This window comes from Suhomyces tanzawaensis, assembly GCF_001661415.1.
Source record: "Suhomyces tanzawaensis NRRL Y-17324 unplaced genomic scaffold CANTAscaffold_5, whole genome shotgun sequence".
NCBI lineage: Eukaryota > Fungi > Ascomycota > Pichiomycetes > Serinales > Debaryomycetaceae > Suhomyces > Suhomyces tanzawaensis.
The window spans coordinates 886,021-907,106 of NW_017963640.1; the positions used below are offsets into that span (position 1 = coordinate 886,021).

General features: G+C 47.6%; 9 protein-coding genes across 9 annotated transcripts; 4 read left to right on the forward strand and 5 right to left on the reverse strand.

Moving 5' to 3' along the window:
- The first annotated feature begins 119 nt into the window (after positions 1–119).
- CANTADRAFT_26664 (uncharacterized protein) lies at positions 120–1,269 on the forward strand. The gene has a single exon (XM_020207836.1). The coding sequence runs from the start codon at positions 380–382 to the stop codon at positions 980–982; it is 603 nt and encodes a 200-aa protein (XP_020063767.1). The 5' UTR covers positions 120–379; the 3' UTR covers positions 983–1,269.
- Positions 1,270–1,408: 139 nt separating this feature from the next.
- HSL1 (protein kinase) lies at positions 1,409–6,013 on the reverse strand (the record flags this gene model as incomplete). Its single annotated transcript, XM_020210086.1, has 2 exons — positions 1,409–2,990; positions 3,033–6,013. 2 exons carry the CDS (start codon positions 6,011–6,013, stop codon positions 1,409–1,411), a joined length of 4,563 nt encoding a protein of 1,520 aa, XP_020063768.1.
- Positions 6,014–7,710: 1,697 nt separating this feature from the next.
- On the forward strand, positions 7,711–8,169 carry YNK1 (nucleoside diphosphate kinase; the record flags this gene model as incomplete). Its single annotated transcript, XM_020210210.1, has 1 exon — positions 7,711–8,169. One exon carries the CDS (start codon positions 7,711–7,713, stop codon positions 8,167–8,169), a length of 459 nt encoding a protein of 152 aa, XP_020063769.1.
- A 1,127-nt stretch (positions 8,170–9,296) lies between these two features.
- Positions 9,297–11,258, forward strand: CANTADRAFT_53761 (SAGA complex subunit; the record flags this gene model as incomplete). Its single annotated transcript, XM_020210251.1, has 1 exon — positions 9,297–11,258. The coding sequence occupies one exon, from the start codon at positions 9,297–9,299 to the stop codon at positions 11,256–11,258; it is 1,962 nt and encodes a 653-aa protein (XP_020063770.1).
- A 130-nt stretch (positions 11,259–11,388) lies between these two features.
- On the reverse strand, positions 11,389–13,488 carry GYP8 (Gyp8p; the record flags this gene model as incomplete). Its single annotated transcript, XM_020210163.1, has 2 exons — positions 11,389–13,146; positions 13,279–13,488. 2 exons carry the CDS (start codon positions 13,486–13,488, stop codon positions 11,389–11,391), a joined length of 1,968 nt encoding a protein of 655 aa, XP_020063771.1.
- A 1,135-nt stretch (positions 13,489–14,623) lies between these two features.
- CANTADRAFT_52631 (uncharacterized protein) lies at positions 14,624–15,802 on the forward strand (the record flags this gene model as incomplete). The annotated part of the gene is made up of 1 exon (XM_020210104.1): positions 14,624–15,802. The coding sequence occupies one exon, from the start codon at positions 14,624–14,626 to the stop codon at positions 15,800–15,802; it is 1,179 nt and encodes a 392-aa protein (XP_020063772.1).
- A 1,259-nt stretch (positions 15,803–17,061) lies between these two features.
- Positions 17,062–18,015, reverse strand: GRE3 (trifunctional aldehyde reductase/xylose reductase/glucose 1-dehydrogenase (NADP(+)); the record flags this gene model as incomplete). The annotated part of the gene is made up of 1 exon (XM_020211754.1): positions 17,062–18,015. One exon carries the CDS (start codon positions 18,013–18,015, stop codon positions 17,062–17,064), a length of 954 nt encoding a protein of 317 aa, XP_020063773.1.
- Positions 18,016–18,372: 357 nt separating this feature from the next.
- On the reverse strand, positions 18,373–20,286 carry MIG1 (transcription factor). The gene is made up of 2 exons (XM_020208005.1): positions 19,730–20,286; positions 18,373–19,642 (listed from the first exon to the last, which is right to left on the reverse strand). Exons 1-2 carry the CDS (start codon positions 20,162–20,164, stop codon positions 18,731–18,733), a joined length of 1,347 nt encoding a protein of 448 aa, XP_020063774.1. The 5' UTR covers positions 20,165–20,286; the 3' UTR covers positions 18,373–18,730.
- CANTADRAFT_271188 (uncharacterized protein) lies at positions 20,287–21,080 on the reverse strand. Its single transcript, XM_020208001.1, has one exon. The coding sequence runs from the start codon at positions 20,908–20,910 to the stop codon at positions 20,410–20,412; it is 501 nt and encodes a 166-aa protein (XP_020063775.1). The 5' UTR covers positions 20,911–21,080; the 3' UTR covers positions 20,287–20,409.
- Positions 21,081–21,086: the final 6 nt, after the last annotated feature.

Genomic DNA, 21,086 nt, shown 5'->3' on the forward strand with positions numbered 1-21,086 from the left:
TGAAGGAGGAAAAAGAAATGCTTCAAGTGAAATATACACCTGCTAGGTATGATAATACACTCTGACGGAGGATATACTTTACCTCTACATCCTCATATTAGAGTCAGGAATAGAATTTCCAGAATACTGAGTTAAGGGTTTAATTTACTGGATCCCAATCGTGACCTTCACTCGAAAACTTCCGTACTACCTTTGCACCTACCAACCAGAGCAACTCCACACCCACTCAATCATCTTTTCATACGTTTCTCTGGCATTTCTCTCCATTTCTCCTTACCATTTGATCACTCAGATCTTGTTCTCGAAACGCACACGTGACCCCTACCAGCCCCGCGATTATTGAACAATCAGTAAAGGGGCGATAAGCTCCATCACCATCATGGCCGGGTTAGAACAGTCGTTATTCCAGCTCAAATTCACTGCCAAGCAGCTCAACCGACAATCGGCCAAGGCAGCCAAGGAGGAGCTTCAAGAAAAGGCCAAAATCAAAAAAGCGTTGACTCAAGGCAATAATGACATTGCTCAGTTGTACGCTCAGAATGCCATCAGAAAGGCCAACGAAAGAACTAGTCTCCTCAGATTGGCTTCTAGAATCGATGCTGTGGCTTCACGTGTTCAAACAGCAGTGACAATGCGGTCTGTCACTGGAAATATGACCCAAGTCATCAAGGGAATGGACAAGGCATTGCAGACCATGAATCTCGAAAGGATATCCATGGTGATGGACAAGTTTGAGAACCAGTTCGAGGACATGGATGCCTCCACCAATTATTACGAAACCACCACCAACAATGTCAGTGCATTGACTACGCCGCAGGAGGACGTGGACGAGTTGTTGAGCCAGGTAGCTGACGAAGCAGGTATCGAGATGAAACAGGGGTTGAACGAGACCAAGGTAGAGATCTCGAGTCCGCCAGTGAGCAACATCACCGAGGAAAAGGAGGACAAGTTGGCCGAGAGATTACGGGCCTTGCGGAGCTGAGTTTGCATGGGGTTAGCATAACAGTGTGTACCAATAAACGTTTATAAGGCGATTATGAATGAAAATTGCTGTGAATAACCGTTGTGCAATAAAAGCGGTGGATCCACAGAGAGGTATACAGCAAACCAGTGCAGATAGGAGTCTCATTTGCATACTTATGGAGGAAATCTGGTTCTGAAGACTATCCTATTCATGCCATAGACTTGCACGGTCCAGTAATTTATTGACCAGAGCTTCGTTTAAAGCATTTTCTACTAGCAATACTGGGTACTAACTCTCCAGATACGGGTCTGCTTGTACTTGAATTTAAATAAAATTTTATTTCTAATATACAGTAGTCAAAGGTCCCGACTAAATGAAATGAATCTACCACGTACTTCGAAAATACGATCTTGAGAATAGTTCTATTAGACCAACAAAACACTCTCAATTCTTGTATCCCGAGAATTTGTAACCACTCGATCTCCTTTGATTGCTAGCTTGCTCCTCTTGCTTAATGATAAAAGTCACAATATTAATCAAATTCTTGAATCCCTTTTCGTTACCCTTAACCTTGATCAAATGCAACGAGGACGAATTGATCAAATCGATGATTTCAATTCTGAACTTCAACTTTCTGCCGTGGGCGAACTTGCTTGGAATAACACCAGTGATAAGACCAAACTCCTCATCAATATCAACACTGGATATGGAGCCGTCAATCATCTTCAATTCTAATTGAGTCTTAATAACTCTGATCAACTCAGATGACGCCAATGACGAATCAATGATGTTTATGCTCTTGCTGTTGGTAGCGGACCCTGTAACCGCTTCGCTATCAAACTTAGACTTGTCCTTAGTGCCCGGAGATGATGTGAATGCACTGATAAACTTCTTGAACCAGTTTTCCTTCTTTGGAAAGGGTGAATCATTCATTTCCACTTTTGGTGACTTTCCCCCCACGGAGAGCTTGGAGAACCTTTTAGCAGGTTGTGGTGCTTTTGGTGCATCTCTCTTAGGCTTGAGACTAAGTTTTCTGAATAAAGATGCTGTCTTGTCCTCCGAAGGAGCCGAAGGAGGAAGAATTGGTGACTCAATGACTGGCTGTTCCACTTTTACTTCTTTTCTTTCATTGATCGCTTCTGTATTCTGGTTCGGAGTCTCTTGATCGTTATTTCCAGACTTATGAACCTTAGACAATGCCCTTGAACTGAAAATCTCCATGGAAGATCTTGAAGGTTTCCTTTCATCACCACTATCATTATTATGGTCAACAAAAGAGGATGTATCCAAGATTTCGAAGTTTTTCGATACATTGTGTTCATCTTTTGTCTTTTCACGTTTACTTCTTCTCAGACCATAAAGTGATTTAGGGGTTTCCCGGATTGTAATGGACTCTTGAGGCTTTTCTCTCTCAGAAATAACCAGTTCCCTTTGCACAGCATGCAGTTTGGTATTCAAATGATGATAATAATGTTGATCTGGGGCTAAGTTTGGTTTGTTCACCTCAATCAAATTTTTAGACTTTCTTCTTTCCCCATACAATGATTCATAATTATTGTATGCCGATTTAAGACTCTCGTTATGGGAGGATAAACGCAAAGTATTTTCCTCTGAACGAGGAATGGTCAATGTTTCCTTGGATTCAACGATGCTTGGTCTCATGGTATTGAACTTACCAATATCCGCTGTTCTCGAACTAATAAGATCAAAGTTTGAATAGTCTTCTTCCAACATATTTGGATTGAGAGATTTATTATCTCTATGGGTTATCACTGTGTCATCCAACATGGTTTCTTCAGACTCATTATCGTCGTCAAAACCATGACCCTCATCTTCCACATCAGTTTCACGGATGCTAATGGCCTCCGCCGGTAATGTGGCGTTGAACTCATCTCCAGACTCTTGTATCTCAACAGAAACAAATCTGCTTGACTTAGATTGCGACTTTGATATTGGTTCATCCTTCTCTTCTCTAATTCCCAATCCCAACAAGTTAGTCGTGGATGATTTCTTCAACAGACTCTTTCTATTCTTGAAGGTTGATTGAGAATTATATTTGGCGTCAAACGCCGCATTCTTCTCAGCAACGATACTGTTCCTAGGTTTTCTGATAACAGTGTTAGAGTAATTCAAGGTATTGTTCATGATGGTAATATCACCAATTTCATTAGTCTGATTGTTGGAGAGAAGACCACCAAAAGAGAATCTGGAGAATCTTGGGTTTGGAATAAGTTCGTTCTTTGGAATCGTTTCGAAGCTCATGTTGGTCATGTTGGTCTCATCAAATTCCTTGACCCTTTCTTTCTCATCAATATCTCCCAACAATGAGCGATATGGCATAATTGGCGAGTCAAGCTTTTTGTTCGTGGAGTTGCTTTGGTCAGTATTTGTTGAGGTGTTGGTCCCAAGAATTGATCCCTTTGACTTCTCACGTTCTCTTTGATTAAAGCTTGCCAAAGTCATCTCATTTTCTTTATCATCATCATCATCATAGTCTAAAACAGATTGTGGTTCCAATGGTTCCTCTTCAAGGTCACTATAGTCTCTGACACTACTTTGAGCAGTAGAGTTCGCTTGCAAATAGCCAGATAAGTTTTTGGAACTTGAGGTTTTCAAATTGTTACTCAACTTTCTAGGAGATTGAATCACTTCAATACCAAGGTTATGCAACACCTTCGAAGTGTTATCATTACCAAAACGTTGTGGGGCATATTTAGTTGTAGATGCCAACGATTTGGCCCTCAACAATGAATTGACATTGAAAGTATGCTTAGGATCCAATGAGGAATGAACAGGATCAGTGACAAATCTACTTGCCCGAGGCTTGGATGAAAAATGTTCTGCAAAATCGTTACTGCTTTGATGTTTCCTTAATTTCTCCAATGCTTCCTTTTGCTTTTCTTGTAACAAAATAGATTGACGCTTACGTTCTTCTTCCAACTCCTTTTGTTCACGTAACTTCTGTTCTTGCTCTTGTGCAAGTAATTTCTGTCTTTTTAATTCCTGCTCTTTGTATTTGTCTTCTCTTGCTTCATTTAATGCTTTTACTTTGGCCGCTAATTCACGTTCTTTATTTGCTAGGTTATGAGACTTGCTTGAATTCCTTGCTGGTTCGAGCGAACCGGAAGGAGTCTTGACATCATCTTCATTGAACATCTCATCAATAATTAAACCAAAGTTTAACAAGGACTTATTACCAAAAGTTCCAGTCATATTCTTCTTTCTGGCCGCTGCATTTATTGAACTCTTCGAAGGAAGGGTTCTAGTTTCTTGGGGGTTTGTGGAGCTCTTATCAGTAATTTTCTCTAATTCGTTCAAATCCAACAAACCAGTTAATTTTCTGGTCAATTTTGGTGGATATTGCTTCGGTGGTTTAGAAGTATCATCCTTTTCCTTAGATATGATTGATGATCTTGAAGAGTCTGCGAAATATTCATTCTGGTATTTCTTCTTTAAGGTGGACGCAGAATTATTTCTTGATATGGCCTGGGTATTCAAGAGTGTCTTTTTCCTATTAAATGACGTCGATGCTTTGAAATTCCTCACAGATGCATTGGGAGAAACTGTATTTGTAATATTTGACAAAACTTTGAAGTTTGAATTCGATGGGGATTTCGAATTAGATGCATTTCTCTTTGTGGATCTGTTTGAGAACGTTGATGTTGATTTGGGGACCTTTTTGATCGTGGTATACTTCTCTCCAGTAGCTTGATCATACACAGTAGTTTTCACAATGGAAGCAGATCTGGGCAACGAAGGTCTCGAATCATTGAAATCTTCATTATAATGATTCTTTTCATCTTCAAACGAGTTGCACGCAGTATGCTCATTTCTATACTTCATGAGTAAGTAATAGAACATCTTTTCGGGGCACTTATTTGGTGACAACAACTTTGATATGATCTCCTGTTCTTCACAGTTGTGGAACAAGACAGAAAGATTCTTCAAGATCTCCTTATCGATTTTGTCTATCGAATCGATAGGTTTCACGTTAGAATTTTGAAAGTCCAAGCTGTTGGAGTTAGATGACGTAGAAGCAGCCGGTTCGGGATATTTGGTTAACAACGGGTGTGTGAGAATTAGATCTATGGTGATTCTGTCACTGGGTTCGACTTTAAGCATCTTGGTGATCAAATCCTTGGCCTCCCATGATAAGTCGTCGGGCATGACAAATTTACCACTTTGGACTTTCAATAATAACTTTCTGATGTTTTCATCGTCGAATGGTAGATGTCCAGTCAACAAAGCAAATAAAATGATGCCGCAAGACCAGATATCTGAGGGAGCTCCATGGTAGTTTCTACCAGCCACGATTTCGGGACTGGCGTAATGAGGAGAGCCGCAGGAGGTCTCCAATAACTTCTCTCGCACCTCGAGGGCAGCCATACCGAAATCGGCGATTTTTATGTTTTTGTTGAAGTCCAAGAGAAGGTTTTCTGGCTTCAAGTCACGGTGACAAATGTTGAACTGGTGGAGATAGTTGATCCCGTTGATGATCTGCTTGAAGTAGTTGATGGCCTCAAACTCCTGCAAGCGACCACGTTTGATCAAGTAGTCGAAAAGCTCGCCTCCTTCGATATACTCCAAGATGAGGTACAAGTCGTTTTTGTTTTCCCACACATCGTAGAGCCCCATGATGTTGGGGTGCGAGATGAGCTTCATGATGATGATTTCGCGCTCGATTCCGTACGGCAACCTGTCCTTGTTGGCAGCCGTGGGCGGGTGCTTGTACTTGGGGTTTTCCAACATCTTGAAGTTGGACTTGGGCACGATTTTGACCGCAGCCAACTTGCCAGTGACGATGTTTTTGGCAAGACGGACTCTGCCAGTGGAGCCACGGCCCAACGTGCGTCCGAGCTTCCAGGGGCCGATTTTGTTCTGGGTCTTGCGTTTTTTGCTGGAGTTGTTGGTGTTGGTGGAGATCTGCGACAACCGCTTGGTGGCGTTGGTCACCGACTGGACCACCTTGTCGACGTTGACGGACGACGAGTACGAGTCGGACGGGTAGTCGTACGACTGCACCGATTGCTGTTGGACGAGAGTCGTCATTGAGACATGTAACGAATGAATGTAGTTGGTGAGCCAGAAGCCTCAGATGGGAATGAAAGACAACGAGTGGCAGTCGAGTGGAGGCAGAAGAGGCGAGGACGGCTGGTGGTAAAGGAACAGAACAGGGTGGGTGTGGTAGAAGTGAAGCACGCTGGAAGAACACGCCAAACGGTGAAGATACACGTAGAGAAGTAGGAGTGGATTGTTAGGGAGTGAAGGCGGACGAGAATTGCGCGGAGGCGCGGTGGATCGCGGTTGGGCGCCGAAAAGGGCATTTGTTTGTTTTGATGCGCGGTAGGGGGAGAGCGGTAGGTGGGGAGAGGTGGTAGTGCGGCGGTAGTAGTGCGGTGGTGGTGTTGGGAGTTAGGGAGGTGGTGGTGCGGCTAGCACGGTGGGGCGCAGGGAGACGCGTGGCATGGTGCTGATGCGGTGGTATGGGACAATGGAGCGCGAAGTATGGGGACGATGGGGAGGTATGGTGGAGGTACATGCTGCGTGTTGATGGTGTGGGTGAGAGCTCTGGTGGGGATTGGCGTATCTGGAGGCGACCAGTGACTGGAGACTGGGTAGAGGTGTATTACAGATTATCTAGAACCGCGCTAGAAGTCACTAGGAATAAGGTAGAATTGTCTGAGAGCATGTCTAGAGGAGAATAGTATTGTCTGACAGCTTCTCTAGAGGAGAACCGTGCTAGAATTGTCTGACAGCTTGTCTAACCAGTACGAATATTACAATTGCCTGACAGCTTCGCAAACGCAGGATGTATTCCACCGACTGCCTCTCATCTCTCCACTAAACTTTCCCCTGCGCTACAACCGTTGCTCCGCCAATCCGGTGGTAGATCGTACCACCATCGTTATGCCGTTGCACGCCCGGCGTAACGACCAATGTGGCATGTCGCCAAGGCTGTCAACGGCGCTGGTGTGACCGAAACACGTCAACACTGAAATATTACTGGTACTGGAAACCTGGCACAACGGTGCCTCTCAAAATTAAATCCATTCTATAATTACTCAAGCACGTATTTGGACCTTTAATTTTCTGTAAATTTCGACTGGTGACAGAACTATCCTGGCACAACGGTGCCTATCAACATTGAATCCAATCTTGTATATCTTAATCACGTATTTATTCCGTGTCTTTTACGGAGCCTACCAACATCCCTAGCATTACAAACTATCCTGCACCCTTGCCCTGGCTAAGCCAATGCATTCACTACAAGCCAGATTGGGAACAGGCAGAAAGCCAGGGTGGAGAGTCTTTACCAATTTCAAGGAGGAAGTCTAGCTAATGATATGGGGCCAGAGAAGATTATCCAAGAGTATGGTAGTAAGGATGTTTTCTTACCACAACGAAGACTCCACAATTGTAAAAAATAGATCCCACAAATATTACTTACCTATTTACTCAAATATAGGCCCTATGATAGAGAATATTGCCAATGGGCAATATGAATGAGCCCTTCGAACAGAAAGTTCAGGTCTCCGAGGTCTAGACTCACCACGTCACGTACACATCCACGTCCACGTGCCATAGCCAGCTCCTACCTGAACACAACGTTCTGGTAGATCACATTTCCATCCTCGGCCACGTACAGGCCAGCCCTAACCAGTGAAAAATCCCCAGGAACGCACGTGACCAGTGCCATATATACCCCCTCGTCGAAAAATTTTCAGGCCCCATATCCAATCCCCAAAATGTCCAACAACGAAAGAACTTTCATTGCTATCAAGCCAGATGGTGTCCAAAGAGGTTTAATCGCCTCCATCTTGTCCAGATTCGAAAACAGAGGCTACAAGTTGGTCGGTATCAAGTTGGTCCACCCAACCGAAGCTTTGTTGAGAAACCACTACGACGACTTGCAAGAAAAGCCATTCTTCCCATCCTTGTTGTCCTACATGTTGTCCGGTCCAGTCTTGGCCACCGTCTGGGAAGGTAAGGACGTTGTCAAGCAAGGTAGAGCTATCTTGGGTGCCACCAACCCATTGCAATCTGCTCCAGGTACCATCAGAGGTGACTTCGCCGTTGACATGGGTAGAAACGTCTGCCACGGTTCCGACTCCGTCGAATCCGCCAACAAGGAAATCGGCTTGTGGTTCAAGAAGGAAGAATTGGTTGAATACAAGTCCTCCTTGTTCTCCTGGGTTTACGAGTAAATATGTGGTTAGACCATGGCAATTGCTCTAGGCAGTGCTGGTAATTAATTCACGAATGTAAATACCGATCCGTACGTAAACTTTGTAGGCTACAAAGGTGTTTTGGAGTGTGCAACGTGGCAGAATGAAATTAGTGCACTAGAACGCAGAGTGGGTGGTTATTAATGAGCCAAAGGCATGAAGTGAAGGAATGAGCTCGAAGCGTGGACCCCCCTCACAGTCCACGTGAATTATCTAGCTCCACGAGGTCAGCAGAGCTACAATTTCGTAGTGGTTCCTTTTACTCCCACTTTCAAAGGGTCTTTTGACTTTCCCTGGGGCGGGAACTCATGAATTGAGGTGAGTACCTGAACATGTACTGTAGGTTACATTCAAGGACCCGTCTGACGTGTTTTGTCGTAGATTGCTTCAATGTTGCTAGAATGGACTTTGATTTTATCCATAAAGAGAGTAAATAATTTGCGGTGCAACAGAATCGCCGTCCTGATGGCATAAAGGTATGTTCTAACCATCGACCAACATCCAAAACATTGCAGAGTATTGCGGTAGGGGCTTTAAAAGTTGGTGTAGTTAATACTAATATCTGATAGATCTATTCCTACCGGTAGTTTTATTGTAATTACCACTGGAAGACCTTTGGGACGAAATGGGCATGCTAGCATGTAGTATCATGATAATTACCTACTGCGGTAGATACGACTGTTCATTAATTTTCAACACTACAGTAGACTCGACTGTTCATTATTTACGATATCTACTGCAGTAAACTGTACATTAATTACAGCCTTCAGCGCCAGCAATATTCCATCTTCAGTCAATTGTCACTTCAGGTAACCATAACGAATCTGTCTAGGATATCCTTCAAAGGCAGACTCCTTCTTTTTGCTAATATTATAACTTAATCTACTTTCTGGAAGTACATCATAATCTACTCTCTAGTAACATACTATAATCTACTCTCTGCTTGCTTTGCAAATTTACTCTCTGGATCCCGTCACTGCCCACTCCCAGACCAGTTCTATTCTCATAAAACTCCATTTTCTGGTAGCGCGCACCAACTATCAAAATCGCACCAGCCAATTCAAACATCACCACCATCAACCATGGCGTCAATTGAACAGGATGACATGTTCAACGTGCAGGACAACGACGAGGAGATGATCGATGAAGAAGAAGACGACAGAAACGGCTACAACGAAGACGAAGACATGGCCGATGAAGACGCAAATGGCGATGGAGGCGAAGGTGATGGAGATGGCGACGACGATGAAGACGACGACGACGACGACGAGGAAGACGAAGACAACGAAGACAACGACGATGAAAATGACGACAACGACAACGACGACGAGGATGGCGACGGCGATGACGATGACGACGACGACGACGACGCCAAGTTCATGGACGCTCGTGAATCACAGCCCCAGAGCACGACGCCCAGCGAGGCCAAGGACGCTAGAGACGTGTTGATGAAGGACGACACAGACGAGGACCACCAGGACAAACAGAGGAAGCAATCCGGCGACGAGAACGACGCCAATGGCCGTGCAAATGCTCCTGAGCAAGACACCCAGGAGGACGAAAAGTCGCCCGAAAACGGCCCCAAGCTTTCGTTCAGAGAGCAGGCCATGACCAAGGCCAAAATCGCCACCGAATTCGACATAGTGCCCTCTGTAGCCATCCCCTACTCCTCGCAGTGCCATGCGCTTGCGTTCACCGAGGGCCCCAAGTGGATCTTGACCGGAGGTGAGGACGGGTTTATCCGCAAGTATGACTTCATAGCGTCCATCCAGGGCAAATCCCCGTTGACCATGGCCCAGAAGCATAACATGGTGGACACCATCACCAAAGCAGGGGTGATTGCATCGTACTGGGAGAACGAGCAACCTGTGACCAAGCAGGAGTTGATGCGCCAGAACCCCAAAATCAAGCCTGGCGATTTCACAGGCGGCTCGGCCACTTACGAGCCCAAAGTTAACCCGGTGTACTCGTTGGATGCCGAAAGAAACGGGTATTGGTGTCTTTCAGGCCTTCTATCGGGTGGCATTTCCCTCTTCACTATGAGATACAACGAGGGTGCTATCCAGCACTACTTTCCCCACGGTCCCAAATCAGATAACTCCAAGGGCCACAACGACGCAGTGTCTGTGATACGATTGAATACTGAGCAGGATAAGTTCTTGTCGGGATCGTGGGACAAAACCATTCGCCAGTGGGATCTCAACACTGGCAAGGTCATCACCTTATACGACCAGTGTTCAGGACAGGTGTCAAATATACAGTACCGACCCCAGGGCCTACTCGACTTTACGGTGGACAACTTGGAGTCCGACGATGAGGAAAGCACAGAAAACAAAAAGAAGTCTGGGGACAACGAAAACGAAAGCGAGATCGGCTCATTGTTTGGAGATAGCGACGAGTCTGGCGATGACGACGATTCCAAGTTGTCCAAGCCTTCATTCAATAATTCACATACCACCAAAACCCACCGCAATGAAGATATTTTCATGAGTTCCAGCATTGATGGAACAATCGCCATATGGGATATCCGAACCGCAGAGCCCGTGCTCAGGCTAGGGGTGTCGGAGGGAATTCCTCCGTGGTGCATGTCATCGACCTGGTCCAACGATGGAGACTTGATTTACGCTGGAAGAAGAAACAGTACCGTCGAAGAATTCTCTATCAGAATGCCCCACAAACGGTCTACTACAGGCTCGGGAAAAAACACCATGGTTCCAAATGTGCGGAAGCTCTTGCAGTTCCCTAAAATCTCGGGACCTGTCAGCGCCATATCCACCATGCCCAATGATGATTTCTTGCTCTGTGGCTCCAACGACAACATCAGATTGTATAACTTGAAGTTGTATGACAGTGTTGGTGGAGGTGCTGCTGCTTCTACCACCTCTTCGGGTTCCAAAAAGCCAGCGACTCCATTTTTGATTATTCCGGGCCACCAGGGTGGAATCTTGAGTAATCTTCATGTTGACGAAACTGGCAGGTTTATGGTAAGTGCCAGTGGTAACAGAGGCTGGGGTCATTCTACATTCACGGACTCGGTGTTGTTGTACGAGATCGACTTTGAGGGTTAAATAGATAAATACATATGTTAGTACAAGGAAAAGAAGAAGTGAAGAAGTGAAAGGAACGGGTAGCAGAGTCTCGATCAGCAGTATTGGTCGGAGTTGGTCCCAATGACTCAATGGCCATCAAGATAGAAGGTTAACCCATCATCGAGAATATGGAGCTTCTCAAGTTTCCTAGGCCAATCTGGCCCACATAAAGACCATTATTCACGGGCTCGGCCACAAGCCTACCGGCCTCTTTGAACACCAGGCCGGCCTCGGAAGCAAGCCCCTGCCCAAGACCACTCAATTCTCGCGTCCACGATCTCACAGAATCATTGGTGACGAGAGAATCGGCAAATCTTTTGAGAATATCGATCGAAGGACTAAAGATTCGGGAGACTCCTTGACTGTAGCCACTATGGCTCCTTGACAATAGAAAATGAAGCAAGAAACCAACAAACCCCACTGTGAAACTGATCTTATAAATATTGTTAAAGTACTGAATGTCTGACGACTTCTTGTTGTTTGGAAGCTCTGGTGAGGGTGACTGGAAGATCCTCTTGAAAAGCAACGAGGAAGTGTTTGCGATCTTGGTATTGAGAGAGGAGTACGACGACATCAAGCTCAACGAGGAAGAATTCAACAGATCATCAAACTCAGTATTGGTAGTATGCATGGAGCTTTCCAATTCCTCCTGCTGTTCTGCGATTTTCCTCTGTATCTGAAGATCATAAATGGTTTGTTGGGCCATCTCCTCATCCTGAGTTTGCATGAGATCATGCAAAGAGTTGATCTCGTTATTTGCCAGTAAAATATCGTTCTTGAGGCTTCTATCAGGGTATAAACTAGATGTGTTGAGCAAGACCGAGTGCTTGTTGAAGGAGTTGAACCACAAATCAAACGTGGAAGGTGTATTTTCTAGTTGATGGATAGGGAAGTTATCGATAAGGACGTTGGCCTTGTTCAAGATTTTGATCAAATCCTGGTCAGTTAAACCGTCAAACAAACTTGCAGGCGAAACTAGCGTGTGCACCAAGTCTTTATCGACAGAGTCAAAATCCAGATCTTCCAAGGATGGGTCTGTCAATCCAAGCTTTCTCAATATGTCATCCTTGAAGAATATCAACGTTGACGCATAAATATATTCCGATACCAACACCGAATTGTAGCTCAAAATAAAATCCCATATGATGAGTATGTGTTGAAGATTGGAGATGTCGTGGCTGAAGAACGTGAGGATGGACGAAAGCCCTTGGTAGAACGAGTAATCGTACCCCAATCCGTCTGTAAGCACGTATGAGTTGCTCGAGTGCTTGATCAACTTGAAGAGATCGTGGTCGATGGCCTCAAGGAGGGTAGGGATGAGTCTCAAGTGGTTGATCGATAAGTTGATGTCAGTGATCATGAAGTCGCGAAGATGGCACACTGTCAACTTGTCCAACATTTTGAAAGCCAACGCTTCATTGATGGCTATTTCGGATGAATTGAGGTCTCCCAAGCCATGGGGAGTGTGGCACACCAATAGAATGATGCTGGCCACGTCATGATAGCCCTGGTAGTAGTTGAGGGCGGGATACTTCCTCAATATCTTGATGATTAAGTGCTGGAGTTTCTTTTTCAACTCATCGATATCGGACCGGGAAAAGATGGTGGTGTAGGAGTCGGTCTGGAGGTGGCTCAATGACTGGATGTGGGTCAACACCGTAAACGAACGCTGGATGTCGAGCTTGACCTGGTCCTCGTCCTTGTGGGGAGGCAAGTCTGTGGAGTTGAGGTCGTCGAGGAATAGCGAAGCGGATGCCGAGCTCAACTTCGAGGGCTTGGAGGCAAACTCCCTCTCGATGCCCAAGAGAATGGGCCAGATCTGGGCTCGGAGCCTAGAGTTCACCAATCCATCCGTTGTTCGCAGGTACTCAAAGAAGATTTCGTCCGCCAGACGGGACTGGTGCGCCGATTTGGGTTGTTCTGGTTCCACAGGCTCGAGCTGTGCTGGCAATGGCTTGTGGGCTTCAGCTTGGGCTTCTGACAATAGCTCGTGAGTTACTGGTTGGCCCTCTTGTGTTTCCTCCAGCGATGGCTTCAGCAGCTCGCGCCTCTTCAAGGCGTCGTCCAAGGCCTTTTCCTTCAACCCACGGATGTGCTCGTTCAATGGCTGGCCGTCACTGGTGTAAAACGACTGGCCTAGCTTTTCAATGTCCATGGAGACCCAGTCGGGATGGGGGTGGGTGGCGGAATTGGAGTCGACCAACGACATAGTTGAGTGGACACGCCTGTTTAGGGGGGTGCCTGAGGCGTGGAGGTGTGGAGGACGTTTGGATGTTTGCAGCCACTGGGTAGCGATAGAGCAGGAGAAAGTTGCCGTCGACCCTGGATTGAAGATGGGTGACTGCGCACGTGACGGTGGGGGGGAATAGGTGCGTGGGGGATGTTCTCTGGAGATCACAGGTATGGGGGTTAGAAGAAGGTGAATTGGGGGAAGAAGTGGGGGAGCAAGTGGGGAACAATTCGGATGCCAATAGGTATGGGCGCTGACTGGCACAAGTTGGGTATCACTAGTTGGATGGCGGCGTTGGGTGGTCCAGAGGAGTGGAAATTGCATCTGGTGACATCCGCAGGTTCCAGGGTCTATGCAGGCCGCTGATAAGCGATGCGCAGGTTACGGGTCAGTGCCGTATGGAAGTTAAGCGTTCCGGCTGTGGATGGGTGTCGTCAGTGACGAGTTGTGGGACCATTGGAACAATACAAAGTTGAAAAATGGTCTTATTGGCTGTTTTTGGCGATAAGAGGTAGGAGGCTGGAATGGTCTTGTGTACAAGTTACAGGTTAGATGGTTAGATAACTGTCAGCTTGTCATCCCGAGGTAATCCGACTACAGGTTGGATGGGGCTGAAAAATCTCGTCTCTACCCGGTGGTGGGACGGTTGCAGGTTAGGCAGGTGGGACTCAGCTTCTTATTGGGACGGACCACAGGTTGTAGTGACATACAAGCTGGTGCTGGTGGTGAATGTTACAGTATGGAGGAGCTGGGCCTATTTCTGGTCACAAATTACTGGCTGAGAAGCCTATAACCGACTGGAACAACTTCAGCAATTGGTATTCGGATGGCTCACGGCTTGCAGGTTGGAATACCTGGAAAATGGCTCAAATTACAGGTTAGAAAGATTGAAGTCGGCTTGCACCAATTCAAATTTTCCTTCTCCTGACTGCAAGGATGGACCGGGGATGCGCAGCCAGACAGCACACTCCACAGAATGAAAGTCCTTGAACTGACCTCAGGTAACTTTCCCCCGCTGAAAAATCATTATCGCAACCTGCAATTGTCACGTGACTTGTATCACATGTAAGACCCTTTGTGGGGAAAGCCACCAACCAATTCTTCCTCCACCACAATGAGTATCCAATCCGCTTCCGCTTCTCCCTCCGAGCTCACCATCGAGTGGGCCGACGGCCAGACCTCCCGCTTCCACCACGTGTGGCTTAGAGACTACTGCCACTGTGAAAAGTGCTACTTTTCAGCCACCAAACAACGGCTCTTCAACCTGGCCACCATCGATGCTGGCATTCGTCCCGAATCTGTGGCGTCCTCAGCGTCCAGTGTATCGATTGTGTGGAGCCAGGATGCTCACCAGAGTGTTTACGATGCTAATTGGCTCTTTTTACACTCGTACCAACCAAGATTGATTCCCGTGGACGCCAAAGTCAAGGACGAAAAGGAGTTGCTTCGTCGTCAGCTCTGGCAGGTCAAGGACATCGAGCACAATTTGCCGCTGGTCGACTTTAGTGAGGTTGTAGGCGCCAGTGACGATGCACCTATCCGAGACTGGTCGCTCAAAATCTGGAAGCACGGCTTCTGTATGATTGACAACGTGCCAGTGACGCCAGAAGACACCGAAAAGCTCTGTGAAGCACTCTCGTACATCCGTCCCACACACTATGGTGGCTTTTGGGACTTCACCAGCGATTTGAGCAAGGCAGACACTGCCTACACCAACGTAGACATCTCGTGCCATACGGACGGCACCTACTGGTCGGACACTCCTGGATTGCAGCTCTTCCACTTGTTGTACCACGACGGGACTGGTGGTACTACTTCACTTGTGGATGCGTTCAAGTGTGCCGAGATCTTGCGGTCCCAGCACCCTGAAAGTTTTGACCTTTTAACCAGAATTCCGATTCCTGCCCACTCTGCTGGTGAAGAAAAGGTGTGCATTCAGCCAGACATTGCCCAACCTGTATTCAAGTTGGATCTCGATGGAAATCTCCTCCAGGTTAGGTGGAACCAGTCGGACAGATCAACCATGGACAACTGGCACAACCCAGAGGACGTGCCTCGGTTCTACGAGGCGATCAGAAGATGGGTGGCTATTATCAACAATCCCGAAAATGAGCTCTTCTACCAGTTGAAGCCTGGACAGTGCTTAATTTTCGACAACTGGCGGTGTTTCCACTCCAGAACCGAGTTCACGGGAAAGAGACGGATGTGTGGTGCCTACATCAACAGGGACGACTTTGTATCTGGGCTCCGGTTGATGGTGTTGGGAAGGGATGCGGTCGTGGGAGCTATCTAGATGGGTGGAATGAGTGTGAAGTAATAGCCACGATAGCCTTGATGTTCTTAAGTAAAAGCCAATACTCTGAAATAAAAGTTTCTCCATTTGAAAAATGAGTTAGTACAGCCACCCCACTTGAAGTAAGCGGATACTCTGAAATCAGAGCTAATACTCTGAAATTGTAGTCAATATAAATGGATACAAGCTGGCAAAATAAAATAGTTCTTATTTAAACCCACAGTATTTCAAGGAGAATTAGAATTTGCTTCCAACAACCGCAAGAGTTTCTAAAGAGATGCTTGAGCATTGTGTTTTAATCTTCGTTTGGTAAAGAAGGTACCAACTGCTCTTGGAGAGTTCTTAAATGGTTATATTTTTATCCACACTTCCGCAGCTAAAATAGACTGGTTGAGCATCGGCTGGGAGAGGATTAACCTCGAGTAATCACACGGAGTGTGTTTATTGTTCGTTTCCGTCGTGCCATTGAGCTCAATCGGAGATATAGCTATAAAAATAATTCACTGGGTCTAAGCTAGCTTCACCAACAGCCAGTATAGGGAGCTTGAGTCGAGTCATCCCGTTAAAGTTATCAGGTAATGATTCATCTAGTGATCAAGATAACCCCTTTTATAAATAACATTGACCTACATTGATCGCATCCTAATATTAGATAATACGCAGAGTAATTTTGCACCCAAACAATAGGCTGAAAATACCTTACATCTGGTTGGAAATCAATGGTTACCGGTCCATATAGGAGAGAGTGACGAAGTTATGAGAAGTTGGTGCTAGGGAGGGATGATCTGGGGTAAATGTTCGTTATGAGGAATGTGGAATCAAGAGAATGATAAACTCCTCTACACTTATTTTATTTGGAAGTTCAACCCAATGAAAGCTAAAAGAAAATTAAAAAGGCATTAGGCATCCAAATTTCCAGGACATTTCAGAATTAAAAGTCATTCTGGTTTTCAGAAAGATGAGGAAAAAGCACAAGCTGCCAAAGAGTGAATTTATGATACTTCTAAGCATTTCTCCGTGCTATAATTCCATCTATAATAGTGAAGAACTTGAATGGGCTTTTTGAATCGACTGAAGAAGGCAATTCTCATGGTAAATAGACTTACCGTAGAGTGCCATTTTGTGACTAATGGACATAGTGAATAGACTACATGTGGTCATAATTATGGATGGACCTATGCACCTACTGGACTGTGGGCAATTCAAATTAACTGTTGCTTCCTTCATTGATCTATAAATTGCTACTAGAGCTGACCAACTTACTCGAAAGCTGGAATCTCGTCCCACTCGTAAGGGTCGTTGAATCTCAAGTTGATGTCCATGTTGGCAATGTCCTCCAAGTCTTGCTCGGTCAAGTCGAAATCGTTAATGTGCAAGTTGTCGTGCAATCTGCCTGGGTTAGAGGACTTTGGAATCACGGCAATGTCTCTTTGGGTGGCCCATCTCAACAACACTTGCGAGGTGTTCTTGCCGTGTGCCTTGGCGATTCTCAGGATGGTTTCGTGTTCGAACAAGGTGGGGGTGGAGGTGGCGAGCTTGCTGTCCAATTCAACGTACGATTGGCCACCGAACGAGGAGTAGGCGGTCATCTTGATGCCGAATCTCTTGCAGAACTTGACCAATCTCTTTTGTTGCAAGTATGGGTGGTGTTCGAACTGCAACACAGCAGGCTTGATCTTGCACCCTCTCATCAAGTCGTAGATGAGCATGGCGTCGAAGTTGGACACTCCGATGGATCTGGCTTTGCCAGCCTCCACCATCTTTTCCATGGCAGTCCAGGTCTGCAAGTTGGTGAAGTTTTCGTACTGCACGCTGTCGTGGCCAGCCTCATGAAGTCCTCCAGGGTACTGGGCGTCGAACTCGAGGAACTTGAAACTGTAGGGGAAGTGGATCAAGTACAAGTCGACGTAGTCGAGGCCCAAGTCGTTCAAGGTTCTGTCCAATGCCTTCTCCACGTTGGCTGGGTTGTGGTACACGTTCCACAACTTGGAGGTGATGAACAACTCGTCTCTGGTGACCAAGCCGTCGGCAATGGCACGACGGATACCGTCTCCGATCTCCTTTTCGTTGCCGTAGTCCGAGGCGTTGTCGAACAATCTGTATCCGACCTTGATGGCGTTGTAGATCTGGTCAGCAGCAACGTCGTTGGGCAACTTCCAGCAGCCGAAGCCGGCAAGAGGCATTTCGTATCCAGTGTTTAATTTGGTGGTCATGATTGGTTGAGAGGAGGGAGAGTGTGGGGAGCAGAATTGGAGATGGCGGCGGCTGGGGGTGCTTTTATAGCCATTTGTAAGCGTGGGGACGGAGATGTCTGACGGAGGTAATGCAAGTAGTGGTGGTTACGAGCCATGGACGCGGGGATCGCGGCGCCACCGACTATCAAGATCGAGGAAGGTCTTTGCGGCGCCAGCAGCGGGGTGTGACAGGAACTTGCCTGCATGGTGCGATAAACTCGGAAATTTGAAGGTGGGGCACAATAAATCGGTATGGGGTAGATTAGAGTTTTAGGCGAGCGGGTGGGATTGTGAATAGGGTCGAGCTTCCTCGAGGGGGGGAGCTCGGAAGGAGCTTCCTGAGGGTGGAGGCTGTACAAGGTGGTGACTCAACCGCATCAGAGTAAGGAGTGGTGGCTGTGGGGTGGCCCTGGTGAGTGGGATAGTAGGAGGTAGACTTCGTATCAGTTAGATCTGGCTGACAAAATAAAGCTCTGTCTGGTTCTGTAAAGTTTGACGTCTGTGAATGAGCACGGTTGATTTATGCAATAAGCACAGTTCCTTTTAAGCTCTCTGTTTGCATCATCACCGTATGATTAAGCTCGGCAGACTTCGTTCCCTACGAGCTTTGCATGCACCCGCTTCCTGCACTACATTTGCTACTAGCATATTTTATTAAGGATATCCGTCTATATTACATCGTCGTGTTCTATCATTAGGTCATCAAGTTGGCTAAGCTCATACTGGAGTTCTTTGCGTCGGACGCGGGAAGCGCCCCGAGCGAGGTGAAGCTAAACACCGATCTGATGGGAGGAAGCTGGGTGCCGGTGGTGGCAATGGAAGATGCCTGTTGCGCCTGCTGTGCCTGTTGCTCCTGCTGTTCCTGCTGTTGCTGCAAGTTCCTAGAGGCCTCAGTAAGCAAGTTCAATGCGTTGGGCGCCTTAGGGGGTGCACCGGCACCCTCTTTAGGCATGCTTTGATGCGGCATGTGAGGCGATTCCGAGGGGGTTTGCAAAGGGGTGTCGTTGGGCGAAATCACAAACTGCTTCTTGTCCACCACGGCGTGGGTCTGCGAAGGCGAATTGGGGCGTGACTTCTTGGGTTGGTGGGGGCCCTGGCCCTGGAAGAACTCCAAGTTGAGCGAGGTGGACGACATCTGCTTGGGCAAGGTGAAGTGGGCTGCACCTGGTTGGTGGGGGGTGGGCGGCTGCTTGATGGGGGTCATGCGCGGCACAATGTTCATGCCGGCCAAGTTGGTTCCTGACACCGACTTCACCTTGCCGCTGAGCGAGCTGAGCGAGTTGGAGGACGCATTGAACATGCGGTTGTGCTGGCTGATGCTGCTGGACGACGCGCTCTGCGCGAGGTTGTACTTTTGCTGGTTCTGGAGGATGTAGTCACTCAAGTTGGTCAACGACGGCGTTCTGGCGTGGCTTGCAGGCGGATGCATGCCTGAGTAGCTGGAGGTGTCAGGAGAGGTGCTGAGCGAGTGGGTGGCGGAATTGGCGGTAGACATGGTGCCGGCATGGCTGAAAAGATGGCTTCCCGAAGCGATCGATGTGGTGGACCCCGACTTGCTCATCACCGGCACCTTGTAGGAGTTTGGCGGTGATGGGTTCTGTTGCGAGTTGGTGGGGGACGATGGAAGCGAGAACACAGCGGCGCCCAGGCGCTCGGGCGCATTTGCAGCATACGTGGGCTGCACCACCTGGATGGGCTGCGTCTGCTGGAAACTGGGCTGGGTAATGAAGTATACCGGATACGGCTGGTAGTAGTGGTTGCCATTACGATCGATGGCTACTGGCACAGAACCAGTGGCGGGATTGCCAGTAGCGATCGACGAGGACGCCTGGTGAAGTGGGAGTGGCTGTGGCTGGGGGTATTCCTTGTCGTCGTCCAAGAAGTCAGCCTTGTTCTTGCGTTTTCTGGACGCAGGGTTGTTGTGTATTCTCAAGTGGCGGGTGAGCTCGTCGGACCTGCTGAAGCGCTTGTTGCATCCCGGAAAACTGCAGGCGTGGGGCTTCTCGCCGGTGTGGGTACGGATGTGTCTGGTCTGGTGTTCTAGTCTGTGGAACGCCTTTTCGCAAAATGTGCATTTGTAGGGCCTGTCGTCCTTGCTGCGTTTGTCTTTGGAAAGCATGGAGGACATTGGGGGTGGAGGGAGGTGCCAGGGAGGCGTGGACGGACGAATGGAAGACGGTGTAGGGAGTAGGCGTGAGCTATAGTGAGGTGTCGAGGCCAGACGGGAAACAAGTGCGTTATACAGCGTGAAAATCAGAGGTACCCTTGACACTATATACTAGAAGCGAGAGAGGGGGGCACCTAGTACTGATTGGGATTGTGTCCACTAGGTGCATGCGTCCCGGCGATATTTTTCGGAACGGTGGCCCCAAGCTAGCCCCGACAGTATGGTGGGGAGCAGCCAATAGAATTGGGAATGGTTCTGTGAACGCAGCCCTGGCGCTGGAGACTAAAACAGCACAGGATCCTGCGGAGCAGATACTGTTGGGGCAAAAAATAATATGGCGAGAGTGTTTCTTTTGGGAAAGAGCGCAAAAGAAACGTGGCCAACCCACAAATTGCCCAGCGTCCGTCAGTTTTTCCGGTGTGGGGCACAAGGGATTGTCGGATTGGCGATGAGCACGCCAGGAATAGTTGCAGGTTAGCCGGGCACTGCAAGAAAAGTTTTTCCGGTGCGCCAGTGCCCGTGGCAAGGTGGTAGGCGTGGGTTCCTACTCCGGATGCTACGGACCACATGAACCACATTACTGGGCGAGGTGGCAGGGCCCGTTGGAACGGTGTGGTGACATGTGAATGCCATAATTCACATGGCTGCCACAACCTGGAACTCGGTCTCATACAATCGTTCCAGTCACGGGGTGCCTGGCACCACATGTGGGGACACGCATATCCCGCAGCACACGACTGGCGCCTGTGGCGCCCTCTGCACCAGGTCCGACAATCTTTCCCGCATATGCGTCACGTGCGCCCCTGGCCCTGGCTCCGGGCGAATTGCACGTTCCGGAGAGATGAACCTGGAGCAAGGAAAATATTGGCAGAACTGGTCCCCG

What these genes read in the sequence shown, in the direction of transcription:
- CANTADRAFT_26664 (XM_020207836.1), top strand. Translation starts at nt 380, where the DNA reads ATGGCCGGGTTAGAACAGTCGTTATTCCAGCTCAAATTCACTGCCAAG.
- MIG1 (XM_020208005.1), bottom strand. Translation starts at nt 20,164, where the DNA reads ATGTCCTCCATGCTTTCCAAAGACAAACGCAGCAAGGACGACAGGCCC. An exon ending in GTTTCCAGCAGACGCAGCCC is followed by an intron (nt 19,643 to 19,729) that starts ATCCAGGTGGTG and finishes TCCCCCACCAAC; the next exon opens with TCGCAACAGAACCCATCACC.
- CANTADRAFT_271188 (XM_020208001.1), bottom strand. Translation starts at nt 20,910, where the DNA reads ATGTGGTGCCAGGCACCCCGTGACTGGAACGATTGTATGAGACCGAGT.